This window comes from Aulostomus chinensis, chromosome 9 (assembly GCF_037954235.1).
Source record: "Aulostomus chinensis isolate RoL2024-O1b breed Wild chromosome 9, RoL_Achi_v1.0, whole genome shotgun sequence".
NCBI lineage: Eukaryota > Metazoa > Chordata > Actinopteri > Syngnathiformes > Aulostomidae > Aulostomus > Aulostomus chinensis.
In genome coordinates this window covers 1,842,783-1,856,935 of record NC_141328.1, presented here as the reverse complement: position 1 = coordinate 1,856,935, position 14,153 = coordinate 1,842,783, and the positions used below count along the sequence as shown (strand labels likewise).

At 48.5% G+C, this 14,153-nt stretch overlaps 2 protein-coding genes across 2 annotated transcripts; one reads left to right on the top strand and one right to left on the bottom strand.

Annotated features, from left to right (window-relative positions):
• The first annotated feature begins 2,589 nt into the window (after nt 1–2,589).
• Nucleotides 2,590–11,040, top strand: pmelb (premelanosome protein b). The gene is made up of 12 exons (XM_086212515.1): nt 2,590–2,721; nt 4,061–4,156; nt 4,354–4,500; nt 6,172–6,300; nt 6,377–6,538; nt 7,505–7,837; nt 8,026–8,298; nt 9,374–9,496; nt 9,586–9,688; nt 9,777–9,982; nt 10,068–10,158; nt 10,625–11,040. The coding sequence occupies exons 1-12, from the start codon at nt 2,664–2,666 to the stop codon at nt 10,785–10,787; spliced, it is 1,884 nt and encodes a 627-aa protein (XP_086068641.1). The 5' UTR covers nt 2,590–2,663; the 3' UTR covers nt 10,788–11,040.
• A 314-nt stretch (nt 11,041–11,354) lies between these two features.
• LOC147255356 (tubulin alpha-1B chain-like) lies at nt 11,355–14,153 on the bottom strand. The gene is made up of 4 exons (XM_086213025.1): nt 13,997–14,153; nt 12,808–13,030; nt 12,574–12,722; nt 11,355–12,491 (listed from the first exon to the last, which is right to left on the bottom strand). The coding sequence occupies exons 1-4, from the start codon at nt 13,997–13,999 to the stop codon at nt 11,511–11,513; spliced, it is 1,356 nt and encodes a 451-aa protein (XP_086069151.1). The 5' UTR covers nt 14,000–14,153; the 3' UTR covers nt 11,355–11,510.

Below are 14,153 nucleotides of genomic sequence, written 5' to 3'. Positions count from 1 at the left end.
TAGTACAGGCCCCACCAGGGACAAGGGCTGCTAATTAGCCTTGGCGAGATCCGAGTATGACATCTCTTTTGCGTTCACATGAAATAATGTTTGATACATTTGTCCCTGCTCAATAAATGTCTGATGAATGTAAATAAAAAAGTGTTTATTCTGGAATATTGAATGGGAGCAGCTTCACATTCCTGGGCATGAAATATGCGACTATGAAAGTCAGCAGACCACTTTCACAATTCTATGAATGAAAACATAATAGAATGTGCAACAAATTATTATGTACAGTGGAATTGTCTCTCATATGCTGCAAAAATATTGGGTTTTTTTCATTCTTTTTTTCAATAGCTTCCGCGTACATTGACCTCGGGTCCCAGCTCTTAGTACATAACTTAGAATATAGGAGACACTTCTTTTTATTGTATTTATTTTCCTGCTACATTTTATATTTATATCAATTATTATAGGAATATTCAATTGCCATTGGGGCATTCTATTTTTGGGTTGTCCATCTGTCTGTCTGTCCTCATCCGACCATTAGGCACAAAAGTCCACGTGGATTCAAAACATGGACTGAAAGATGTTGGTGGTTGAAATATGTGATACAACAATGTTTTTATACTGAATTATTTATGGGAATATTAATTGTATAATTTAAAGTATTGCCTTCAATCAACAATTGCGTGTGATGTGATGGAAACACAACCGTAGACATCGTTTCTGCTCCTGAACATCTCAGACAAATCTCCTGGATTTCTCCCTTTGTCTCAAAATCAGACACAAACGTTCGCCTATCCAGGGGATTGCATCCCGCCTCCCCTCCCCTCTCCTCTCCTCTCCTCTCCTCTCCTCTCCTCTCCTCTCCTCACCTCTCCTCTCCTCTCCTCACCTCTCCTCTCCTCTCTTCTCCTCTCCTCTCCTCTCCTCACCTCTCCTCTCCTCTCTTCTCCTCTCCTCTCCTCACCTCTCCTCTCCTCTCCTCTCCTCACCTCTCCTCTCCTCTCCTCACCTCTCCTCACCTCTCCTCTCCTCACCTCTCCTCTCCTCTCCTCACCTCTCCTCACCTCTCCTCTCCTCTCTTCTCCTCTCCTCACTTCTCCTCTCTTCTCCTCTCCTCACCTCTCCTCTCCTCTCCTCCTCTCCTCTCCTCTCCTCTCCTCACCTCTCCTCTCCTCTCCTCTCCTCACCTCTCCTCACCTCTCTCCTCCTCTCCTCTCCTCTCCTCTCCTCTCCTCTCCTCACCTCTCCTCTCCTCTCCTCTCCTCTCCTCTCCTCCTCACCTCACCTCTCCTCCTCACCCTCCGGGAGTAACCCCAATCCTGTGGCTCCACGTCGGAGACGAAGCGTGAGGGGAGTTACAGGGTTCAGCACAGGGACAGATCAGTAGGATTTGCTGTGAATGCTGACATTGTTTAAAAAAAGAGGTTTAAACAATGTCACAGTTTGGCATATGATACTGAGACTTTCAACAGTGACTTTATAGTTGCTGGAGTTGGAGGACAAAGCCGGATGAATTTAGGGAGTCACAAGTGCTTCAGTAATCCTCATTAACGTTGCATTCTTCCCATTTTTCCCCTCCGAACGCTGCCTCTATGAGCTCCATGTGTGACCTCTTGTTCTACTAACACAGAATAAACTCCCCTCAAACTGGCCGTTCAGATGCTTCCTCTAATCATGCTGCACTTGTTTATTCTATACTTTCAGCTCTTATCTATGTTGATAGGTTTTGATTTGATGGGAGACGATTGAATGAGTTTCAGATCGACTCCTCTTGTGGTAAGAAAGAGGAAATGCAGCCCAAGAAGAATCAGGTGACATCAGAGGAGGTTTTCGTGACCGTTCAGTTTCCTCTTGAACCACATGATTCTGGATTTCGGATTTTGGACCCAATATTCAGGAGGTTCTAACCCTCATGATCGACACATAAAAGTACTGTATTGTACAAAGTACTCTGATTGTAAGAGAGCGAGATTTAAGCCCGAAGAACGGTTTATTTTCCTGCCTCTGCGTGCAGCTGTCGTGAGCTTTGGGTTTGGAAACTTTGGAACTTGAGGGTTTTTCGGTTTTGTTTTTTTTTCAACTTTGCCACAAATGTTCATTGGAACTCAAGGACGAACTGAAAACATATTAGAGGTCACTGTCACTGCCAATGCTGCATCTAAGGAGCGCCTTGGTGGAATTTCCTAAAATAAAATAAGATAAATGTACTGGGACTCTGGGATGACCTGAAAAGGAGGGTTCAGAGGTCAAAGAGTGACCGGCGCACACTGATGCACCGCAGTCGCCTGCATGATAGTGCAGAATGTCCCGCTCATGAGTGAGAAGCGCTTCATCCTTTTAAATTCACCGAATCCTCATTTCCTTTGGTGACTTTATGCACACGTAAGTCTCGTAATCAGGGCTTCATGCAAGAAGCCTGACATTCCTCAGTGATTAGTTGCTGCCTTCTCTACTGTACAACAACTGTAATCCCAGAGACGTGCTTTCACTGTAAATACACGGCAACTTCATGTGGCTCTGAAGTGTTAACGGAGGACGGCCCGCGGGGCTCCAGGAGGAGGGAGGCGTCCCCTCTGCTAATACACCAAGTGAGGTCAAACCTCTGAGAGTTTATAACCCCGGTTCTCGTCGTCTTGCTGCTCACAAAAGGGATATTTCACCAAGAGGAGGCCATGAGGACATCGGTCGGGTTGCTGGTGCTGCTGGCAGTGGCTTCACACACGGTGGCAAGTGAGTAGAAAGATGCGTTTATATTTCGGGGAGAGGCAGCGTGCAAACAATTGTGTTCAGAATAATCAGAAAGCATTTTTAACTGCCAGGAGTCATTCAGCGACGCATCCGACCTTCTGCCAGGACGCGTCAAACTGATATTTGCCACTCCTACACCCAAATATAGGTACTTGAGGAGAGAAGTGGGAGTACAGACGTCAAAAGTAGCCTTCTTCTTCTTCTTCTTCTAACATTTCTACCAACTCAAGTCAAACAACGATGACACAACATGACATAAAACAAATGACATAAGTTAAAAATCCTGCTTCAATGCAGTACAATTAAATCATCAATCCTTAGCAAGGAAACACCAGGGACTGAGCTGAAGTGCAGGTGGACAAATAAAAGCTTTCCTCTCCAGGACCTTAAGACAGCATCTGCTGCGTCACACTTGGGCAAACACTGATTTACGAACCTTCCAAAGATTCTCTGAAAGCTAAAATCAACTCTAACTCTTCCTGTTTTTCTCCCGTTTGGAGGTTTCTCTGCTCGTCTGTGCATGAATGAAAACGACCCCAGATTTGACTTTGCAATGCAAAGACCTCTGTTTTAATCTTCGACCTGTCAAGAAGGAACCATCTAAAGGAGTCAGAAACCATTCCCAGACATCCGGGGTTCCCTCTAAACTGCTCACGCTACGTCTCATCAGAACTGGGTTGTTCACACTCGGGTGCCCGTCATCAAGCTCAGTCACGGCGATTAACCTGACGGCTGAAATAATCCAGGCCGGATTCAGACAAAAGTTCTCTTATCCACCAAATATGTACGGCTTTATTGGATGTTTCTATGTTTAATCCAAATTCGAGCGTGTGAGGTTGTTAATCTGTGCCGATGTCGTACACACACACTTTCACACACTCAGCTGAGCATCACATGAGAGGGATTGAAAGGAGGAGAGAATCAAGTTGGCCGACAAACGTGGACCACATTGGTGACTTTTATCTTCTCTACCATGAGAAATGCAGAAACAGGCCAAATGCGACTTTTCCAAGTGTAAACAGGATGAATTCATCCCACTGAAAGACGACGACAGAAACGTGCACTCAAACAAAACACAGTTTTCTCTCACAAGCAAACAAAAAAGGTGTTTTAAAGGCCTGTATTCTCGCATATCATTGGAGTCTTTAGGTACAAAGTACAGGTAACAGCATATTTCTGTAATTTAAAGCTGCAGACAGACAGATTTTTATTCTTTTTGTGGATTCTCTTAACTTCACCTTTTTATTAAATTCAAGCACTAAACAAGAATGGAACGGTCTTTGCATTCTGCTTTCATTATAACTTTGAAAATATATTTCAGAGCCCAAGAATCGCTTTGTCCGCTATCCATCATGGAACACCAAGATGTACCCGATCTGGAAAGACGGAGACCCCCGTTACAGAGACTCCTGGAGAGGTGTGTATCTCAGAATACCGTCCGTACCACAGAAATTCAAATATCACTCGTACCTGTTCTGTCATTGTAGTTCAAAGTCACTCACAGGAAGTTCTACTGATCAGCTCCACGTGGAAAGAGGAAATGATGAAATTAAGGATCATTCAATGCCAACAAACGCAGGCACGTTCCATGTTATTTGTGTCTTCGTTGCCCAGGTGGAAGAGTGACTTTCAATGTAGCCAACGACTCGCCAACACTGACCGGGGCCAAAGTCACCTTCACCATCGACCTGGAGTTCCCTCACAACCAGAAGGTTCAGCCTGATGGCGACGTCGTTTGGGCTGAAGACTGCATAGTCAATGGTAACAAACACACACACACACACACACACACACACACACACACACACACACACACAAGTAAAATGCCATGCTAGTGACGCTAGCATTTGTTGCTCAAGTCCATGGTGAACAGAGGATGGGTGACTTTAGTGTCACCAGGTCAAAGGTTAAACACTTACTGCTCAACAGACTTCAGATTCAGATGCAGATAACTTTATTTATCCCCGAGGGACAATTAAAGATCACAACTCAAAGCCTGATACAACGATCACAAGCCGTCACAATTATTACAGACTGAAAGTAATAATGGAACCCTTCAGAATTAACAACAGCACAAATACATTCGTTGTGTCTGTACACTAAACTTGAGCAGTCCGTTGACCCAATGGAGGCAAGTGAGAGTGAGGCGTCGCAGCAAGAGCCGCGCCAGCCAAGCCCGGGCGGGGCAGGCTGCAGCCAACAGGCGCTGCCACCCCAAGGGAGGTGGAGAGGGCAGAGGCGGGGGGGTCAGGAACACACGGGGGAGGGGGGGATAGTACGTGCCTTGGCCCTGTCTCCAGCGCCATCATGGGGATGACGTTTGTAGCTCAGAGGGAAACTTGCAGTCTCGAAGTTCCAACAAACATTCTTGTTCGCCGCAGGGTTCTAACTTTGGTGATCCGTTGAATGCTTGTGTCGTACCTCAAAAACATCAGAACATTAGCGCTGTCATTGAGGATTTGTTAGCATCTGCCTGAGCTACATGCTAACAAATTTCTGTTCTTCTTTGAGCTTTAAAGAGCTAAAAGTAAAATCCTAGATGAGCTAGCACGGGTGTACCCTGGAATTTAAATCTCTAAATCCACAATCTCAAATACTACCAACATTTTTGCTCTGGATTATTTGTTTGAAGCTGCGTAAATTCAGGACGCCTCGACAAGAAGAGAAACAATCCAACTACCTCATCCTAATGTGTCCTATTTATCCTTCATGGAATGGATTAAATTCACATAGACAGATGTAAATGCTTTTATGTACATTTTTACACTCACTTCAACATGTCATTATATATCGTAACCAATATTTTTTGGTTCATAACTGAGTGAGTTGTACTTTTTGGTTCAAATAAGCATATTTTAGTGTGCTAACATCCTAAACAAAGATAATTGGTCTGCTAATTAGCATGTAGCTCAAATCAACACTCGGGCTACTAGCATGGCTGTAGACCTTCAGCCCCAAACTGATTTGTAGCGCATCCCAATTGATCGAAGAGCGCAGGAGCAGCCAAAACGCACAAGGCATCTGTTTTTTTGCAGATCTAAATCACACATGGAGATGGTTTGAAACTGGATTCAAACCAGATTTCTACATCTCAGTCTAGACCAGGGGTGGGCAACCATGTGCCATGGAGGGCCGTGTGTCTGCAGGTGTTCCTTCCAACCAAACCCTTCAACAGGTGATTCCACTGATTAACACACCTTCAGCCACAGAGGAGAGTTGATCAGTGAGGTCACCTGTTAAAGTGTTGGGTTGGAAGGAACACCTGCAGACACACGGCCCTCCATGGCTCATGGTTGCCCACCCCTGGTCGAGATGCTCTCACAGGATTTAAAGCGTCTTTTATGTCACTCGGTTGGTGATGTCTGGTGAAGTCAGCCTCTCTTGTCGTCCTAACGAGGCCTGACAGCCACGATCTTCCTGCTTCTTCCACAGGAACAAAGTACCTTGAGGCTGAGCCAGTTTACCCAACACACAACACTGACTGGGAAGCTGTTTTTCCTGATGGGACACCAGTAGCGAAGGACAAGAAGCCAAACTACGTGTTTGTGTGGAAGACTTGGGGTGAGCTGCCCTCTCCATCCTCATGATGAGGTCATGTAGTGAAACGGTCCGGTACCAAACTCTGATCCCCTGGCAGGTCAGTACTGGCAGGTGGCTGATGGTCCATCCTCCACCCTCACCATCGGGACCGATGACATCCCACTGGGCTCCTACAGCATGGACATCGTGATCTACCACTACCGGAGCAAGGAGAAGTTCATTCCTCTGGGATACGCCTCCACCCAGTTCTCCATCACTGGTGATCAGAAGCTGCTCACAGAGCTTCAAAGTATTTATTCCAGTTATGACTCTCCCACCGGGGAGGTCTAGGGTCGCGTTCACACCAGCCTTGTTTAGTCCAGTTGAACTGAACCCTGGAGCGTTTACCTCCTTGGTGCAGTTCGTTTTGGTTGGTGTGAACGCCGGCCTCCAACTCTGGTGCGGACCAGTCAACCGCTCCCGGGTTGGCCGGGTAGAGGTGGTCTGGGACCGCGATCAAGTGAACTCGAGAGCGGTTTGCTTCTGGTGTGAACCCATGATTGTAACATGTATGTGATGGAGAGCTTTTTAGTGTCCTCTTCCCTCACTGGTCGCGCTCGTAGGGCGAAGGAAAAAACATGGAGGGAGGCTCTCATTACTGCCTGTTGTCTCCTGTGATACGACCGCCGACAGCAGACGAGCGTGCATCAATACATCATTTAATTGGTAGTCGTCCCAGACGTTCATGTGTCGACCCGTTTAAGTCTGCTGTTCCGCAGTCCAGATCAGCACCAACATGAAAAGGAGCGACAACGCTCATAAAAACTGCGAGGGATTTGTCGTCTGAACCCTATAAGCAGTCACCGAACGGCTTTGCTGCCACGTGACAATCTTTGGACCTTCGAGTTCAGCCTTTGTGAACCGGAAGTGTCGAGAAACTGCAACAACGTCTCATCCTGGCTTTGGCTCGAATCAGAAAACGGACCTTTTGGTGTGAACACGACCTAGGTTTCAGTGCCATTTGTGTCTTTGTCTCACACAAAAAAACCTGCTGGAGGTTTTTAAGTTAGTTAGTTATGTTACCGTTGATCCAGTGGGGAATCACTGTGAAAACTGAGAGGTTACTGTGGCAAGGAGGCAGCCATGTTTTATATCTGACCACAGAACAAGAAGCTGTGGTAACCAGAGTCCCATGGTCAGATCTGTAGTTGTCCCTGCTGTGACGGCCCTTACTTGTTCCCTTCAGATCAAATCCCGTTCGCCGTCTCTTTGGACCAAGTCAACGACATCGTGGCTGGAGACATGCGCTTCATTCAGAACAGGGCGATCGCCTTCACTGTCACCCTCCACGACCCCAGCGAGTACCTGAGCGACGCTGACATCACCTTCAACTGGGACTTTGGGGATGAGAGCGGAGCCCTCATATCCAGAGAGCTGACGGTCACTCACACCTACATCAAGGTGGGCTCCTTCCAGCCTCAGGTGGTGGTCCAGGCGGTGATCCCAGACAAAGCCTGCGACCCCCCAGTTGATATCCCAACCAAAGCCCCTGGCCCGCCGACCCATGGGGGGACCACAGGTAACCGGGAGTAACTGACAGTTGACCTGCGAATGAACATCTCGACATTCTAAGAGTTCATTTGCTAAACCTGATAAGAGAAATGCGACTGATAAATGATTAAAAAAGATTCAAGCAAAAACAAGCAAGACTGATTGTCTTTGATTGTCAGATTTGTTTCACTTACTGGATCATCTGTCTTTAATCAGTGAAAGCTGCCGCACTGGCGTCTGCGGTCCCTGTACTGGTTTCCAGCAAGGCAACTGGTTTGAGGGTCCACATGGTTCCTTCAGACACAGAAGAGGACAACAGCGAGGACGAGGCCTCTGCTACCTCCACCTCTCAGCCTGCCCTGGAGAGGCCCTCTGTGGCCAGGACCCCCAACCCCACGAACCACCACGGACCAGCTGCAGCCGCGTCCTCCATGAGCATCACAGAGGCGGGTGAGGGCGTGGATGCCGGCGCCGCCACTGGGCCTGGAGGTATCGCTCTCTTATTTTATATTATAAAAAGAATAATGATAAGTAGACTAGAGTGGTGAAAAAGAGAATTTGAACGATTCAAAGCTACGGCTGTGTTGTGATGGGCTGGAGGAGCCAGGAGGAACCAGACAGAGAGCAACACTGGGCCGGAACCGGAGCACAAGATGGTTTAACATGAACCCAAATGGTCCACAACTGAACCTGGAAAAACAGATGCAGAAGTGAACTGTGAAAGCAAAGGAGACGTTCGCAGACAGCAACAGGCAGGAGAAACAAATCGCCCCCCCCAAGAAAACAATGTAAAACACACAGCTGATGCTGACGAGCACAAACCAACGCCGCAGGGACAAGACAGGAAGTAAGGGAAGTACACTTCAAAATAAAACAGGAGCTAGCTAGAAACACAAGAGGAGACAAAGAACAACATGAAACCATGCAGACGTTCTAGATTTTGGTGCACAGTGTTTGTGAATTGATCTGACATGGCGAGAAGAAGACCTGGACTGTCCTGAATGATGCGCTTGAGACGTTTTGGGACATTTTTGCTGTTGTTAGCTGTCATTAGCTCCTAGCTAAATATATGTGGCTGGTTCTTCTTTGCATTCTGCAGGGACACAGAATTAATACAGGAGTACTACGAGTGAGTATATAAAAGGCAAAGTACACTTTTTGGGTGAAATACTGAGTAGGAAAATCTCTCTTGTTAATATTTATTTCATGTTAATGTCATGTCAAACCATGTAGCTTGTCAGTAATTTTTGCTGAAAGTACGTGGCTGAAATTTGACAGATTTCTTGCTTAAATCAAAGGTATCCTCAGTCTTGTGTATACGCTCATCCCTCCATACTGTTGCTGTCAGCTACAGAGGAAGAAGGACATTTTTTCAAACAATAAATAAACAATCCTATCTCTACTTGGTTGAGGTTTGTGGACTTTTGTTGCCATGGTTATGCTGATAACATCAGCAGCAACCCCAGTCGTGGTTAAGACAGCAGTGGTGCTCTGCTGGACACAGGAAACAAGCGGAGTGCGTTGAAGGTGGCGTCACATTCTTGCTGCTGTTTGTCGTCACCAGGACCAAAGAGGAGCGTGACCCTGAAAGGTCGAGCTGCTGAGGCGGTCGTCGCCAAACGAGATGCTGACGATGACTGTGTCATCTATCGGTACGGCTCCTTCTGCGCCGGCATCGAAGTGATCGGTGGGTTCCCTCCTCATCAGTGCTGTCAATCACTGGCATCTCGACGCAACAGTGTAACTAACGGTTGTTGACGTTACCTTTGTGTTCAGAGGGGATTGAAAAAGTAGAGATAGTCCAAATGGACAACGTGGTGACGGCCACACCTGGGATGAAGAACAACGCACTGGATCTCACTGTCACCTGCCAGGGAAGGTGAGTGCCCCCACCACCACTACGCCCTTGTCAAACATCGCAGAGCGTGTTTGTATTGTTCCTTGAACCGAGCATCTTCTCTGGCCAGCTTCCCTAAGGAGGTGTGCAGCGTGATCCTGGACGCGGAGTGCTTGAGGCCCATCCACACGATATGCAACATGGTGGAGCCGTCCAGAGAGTGTCAGCTGGTGCTGCGTCACTTCTTCAACGACTCCGGCGTCTACTGCATCAACGTGTCCATGGCCAATGACGTCAGTCTGGCGGCCACCAGTGCTAAAGTCAACATCGAAATGGGTCCGTGGCAGCCATGAGACGGCAGTTCACGAAAATATTACATCACGATGTATTTCTACCTTATCATGCCTGTTCTCTGACTCAGGCTCGGGGCTGTCCTCGTCCGGCGCTGTTGCCATGGTGATGGGTATCCTGGTACTCGTTCTGTCAGTAGGAATTGTGGTGTTTTCTTACAAGTAAGCACTGTAACGTGATGTGGTTTATTTTTCTCACATATTCTCCAGATTATACTGAATGACAGCAATTATTCCAGATCAGAAGTGTAGCTTAAACTGTAGCGTGGTTTGCTAAGACACGCCCCCTCATTAACATATTGCTGGGGGAAAAAATACAGGAAGTGGAGCAACAGCTTAAAAAAATTTTTTAGAAACTCATATTTTGCTGTGGTGTTGTTATATTGCAGTATTGATATTTTGGTGTACTGTGTGTGTGTGTGTGTGTGTGTGTGTGTGTATATATATATTCATTTCTTCTACATTTGCTGCCTTGTTATTTCACCTATTTTTTCCTTAGTTCACTTCTAATTCCTTCATGGTTGTGGCAGTCTTACTTCTCCACATGCAAGCACACACAAGGTTAACAGCAGCAGCTGAGGATCATGAGCGTTCATCCAGTCATGAACATTCTGTTCTCACTCACCAGGCGCCTGAAGTCGTACCGTCCCCTGAAGGAAGATGTGATCCTGACTGCGGACCAGCAGCCGGGCCGGGGTCACTCGGGCGCTGCAGCATCCTTGTTCTGGAGCCTCGTCAACAGACGGGGCGCCGCGGACGACCACCCTCTGCTGCAGGAGAGGCCGCTGTGAAGGCTCACATCCTACACAACCATGCAACTTCTTTGTAGACACCAAGAATGCCTTTTTATACTTTCTTAAAACTTGTTTTCTAAATAAAATACAGAAAAAGCTTCATGAATGTGAAAAAATTCCATTTTGATCAAAGTGTTTCTTGGGGTTACTCCTGATTTTTGTACCTTTTTGAAGCAAGTTTTTTTTCTGTCCTTTGAATAAAAGTGATGTTTGTTTTTCCAGTAAAACTCCACTCAGAGCTGTTGGGTCGTTTTCTTCCTCCCACTACACTGGCGTCACTGGAGGAAGTTCAGGATTTAACACAAAATCCCTGATTTTCCTGCTCTTCGGTTGAAAAACACAACTAGAAACGGTTCTGCCCACAAACGATCCCTGCAGGTCTCCTACACCTGAATGAAGCTGGAGGTGTTTTAGTGAGTAAAACCAGGTTTCCTGGAAGAACCAGAGTCTTCAGGAATAAAAGCACAGCATTTCTCCTCCAAGATCAGAGCATCGATATGTTTATCACCTTCTTAACTGAAGACGTTTTATTGTGATAATAAAAACACAACAACAGGACAAATAAACCTTCACATCACAGGATTTTATTTAGAACAGCCAAACTGGACATTTTCAACAGTTTTATTCTGAACAGCCAAACTGTTAATTGACATGTTTTCATTTGGAAAGAATTCAAGAACAACTTTGTTTGTTTCCTGTTTCTCTGTGCCTTCCTGCCTCTTAATATTCCTCTCCTTCCTCCTCCCCCTCCCCCTCGATGGAGTCGACGCCGACCTCTTCGTAATCCTTCTCCAGGGCGGCCATGTCCTCCCTGGCCTCGGAGAACTCGCCCTCCTCCATCCCTTCGCCAACGTACCAGTGCACGAAGGCCCTCTTGGCGTACATCAGGTCGAACTTGTGGTCGAGCCGAGCCCAGGCCTCGGCGATGGCGGTGGTGTTGCTCAGCATGCACACGGCCCTCTGCACCTTGGCCAGGTCTCCTCCAGGAACCACGGTGGGGGGCTGGTAGTTGATGCCCACCTTGAAGCCAGTGGGACACCAGTCCACAAACTGGATGGTGCGCTTGGTTTTGATGGTGGCGATGGCTGCGTTGACATCTTTGGGCACCACGTCGCCACGGAAAAGGAGACAGCACGCCATGTACTTGCCGTGGCGAGGGTCACACTTCACCATCTGGTTGGCGGGCTCGAAGCAGGCGTTGGTGATCTCAGCCACCGACAGCTGCTCGTGGTAGGCCTTCTCAGCTGAGATGACGGGCGCGTAGGTGGCCAGAGGGAAGTGGATACGAGGGTAGGGCACCAAGTTGGTCTGGAACTCCGTCAGGTCCACATTGAGGGCGCCGTCGAAGCGAAGGGAGGCGGTGATGGAAGAGACGATCTGACTGATCAGCCTGTTGAGGTTGGTGTAGGTGGGACGCTCGATGTCCAGGTTCCTGCGGCAGATGTCGTAGATGGCCTCGTTGTCCACCATGAAGGCGCAGTCGGAGTGCTCCAGGGTGGTATGGGTGGTCAGGATGGAGTTGTAGGGCTCCACCACGGCGGTGGACACCTGGGGGGCCGGGTAGATGGAGAACTCCAGCTTGGACTTCTTGCCGTAGTCGACAGACAGACGCTCCATCAGCAGGGAGGTGAAACCGGAGCCGGTGCCACCGCCGAAGCTGTGGAAGACCAGGAAGCCCTGCAGGCCGGTGCACTGGTCCGCCTGATGACACGGGCACACGTGGTCAGGTGTCACGACTGCTCGCATGTTTTTATCATCATTAGCGGCGTGCAAATCTACCCACCAGCTTACGGATCCTGTCCAGCACCAGGTCGATGATCTCCTTGCCGATGGTGTAGTGTCCGCGGGCGTAGTTGTTGGCAGCGTCCTCCTTCCCAGTGATCAGCTGCTCAGGGTGGAACAGCTGGCGGTACGTCCCAGTGCGCACCTCATCTGGAGAGACGGTGCAACCAGAACTCAGCTGAGTCTGACGTCATAACCATCAGTCAGCGTCTATGAATCAATAACAACATCTTACCGATGACGGTGGGCTCCAGGTCCACAAACACGGCCCTGGGGACGTGCTTCCCTGCTCCGGTCTCACTGAAGAAGGTGTTGAAGGAGTCGTCTCCGCCTCCAAGAGTCTTGTCGCTGGGCATCTGGCCGTCCGGCTGGATCCCGTGTTCCAGGCAGTAGAGCTCCCAGCAGGCATTGCCGATCTGGACGCCAGCCTGACCCACGTGGATGGAGATGCACTCACGCTGCGGGGGAGGGGGGAAAGGTCATTCAGTAGCATTTTAATTTCTCTCGCAGGTGCACCATCGCTGCTGGCTGCTACCTAACACCTCCAGTCATGGAGGGCTGGTAAACGCATCCTCATACTGGCGATACTCAGTTGCTCCTCCTATCGGTGCTGCGAGGAGCTGCAGCAGGAGGCACCTCCCTGCTGCACCACAGTTTGCAGGGGACACAAATGCCTGACAACCCCCGCAGAGAAGGACTCTCCTCTCGTATTTTCCTCCCATCTTTTCTTTACAGCGTTCCTCCTCGCCTCCCGTCGCCCACACTCTCCCTCTTTTGCAAGCAAAATGCAAATTCATTTGCATTCGCACCTGCGCACTCTCAGCCTAGAATATTCCACTCGCTCTCCTCCACCGGAGGTGCACAATCACAGCAGTGCTTTGAATAAGAGAAGGAGTCAAATCACTGCGGGAGAATCTGCGTCTGAACTCGGACAGAAGCAAGAGCCGCGGCGGAGCAGCTCCCTAAATCTGCGTGGTAGAATAAACCCCCAGCTGAATGTGTGTCAATTCATCAAAAAACGTGTTTCTATAAATACATAAATGTAAATAAATGTACTTTAAAACAGCGGCATCGCGAGAATTAAAACGACAGCTGCAATCAAGCGTCTCCATCCATCTCCCCCGGCTGCCCCTCCCTGCCTCCCACAGCCGCCGCGCTTCTCATCTCCACGATTTTACAGGTTTAATCGCTGAATCTGACACAAAAACTCACTAAAATAACTTCGCTGCTTCATTTTTCATAAAAAACAAGAGCAAAACAAACAAACAGAAGCAGCTGAGGCTGGCAAGGTGGTTGCGGGATTCTGCGGGAGCCTCGGTGCATTGTTCCCAGCGAGGAAACGATCTACCGCGTTTCTACCGCGTTTCTACCGGGTTGCTGGTGTGAAATCCCCACGAGCAGCCGGGGGAGAGCCTGGAACTCACCATGTTTCCGTCGGCGGTCGGAGAGGGAAGAGAGAAGGTGGAGAGAAGAAAGGCTTGGTGTGTTCGCGTCGCGTGTTGTACCCAACGGGGTCGATGCAACAACTGCTGAATGGGAGGGCGGCGCTCGCGGATTTATACACGCAGGGCAGGGATTTGC

What these genes read in the sequence shown, in the direction of transcription:
- pmelb (XM_086212515.1), top strand. Translation starts at nt 2,664, where the DNA reads ATGAGGACATCGGTCGGGTTGCTGGTGCTGCTGGCAGTGGCTTCACAC. An exon ending in TAAAGTCAACATCGAAATGG is followed by an intron (nt 9,983 to 10,067) that starts GTCCGTGGCAGC and finishes TCTCTGACTCAG; the next exon opens with GCTCGGGGCTGTCCTCGTCC. An exon ending in ATTGTGGTGTTTTCTTACAA is followed by an intron (nt 10,159 to 10,624) that starts GTAAGCACTGTA and finishes CTCACTCACCAG; the next exon opens with GCGCCTGAAGTCGTACCGTC.
- LOC147255356 (XM_086213025.1), bottom strand. An exon ending in CCTGGAGCCCACCGTCATCG is followed by an intron (nt 12,723 to 12,807) that starts GTAAGATGTTGT and finishes CCGTCTCTCCAG; the next exon opens with ATGAGGTGCGCACTGGGACG. An exon ending in TGGACAGGATCCGTAAGCTG is followed by an intron (nt 12,492 to 12,573) that starts GTGGGTAGATTT and finishes CCGTGTCATCAG; the next exon opens with GCGGACCAGTGCACCGGCCT.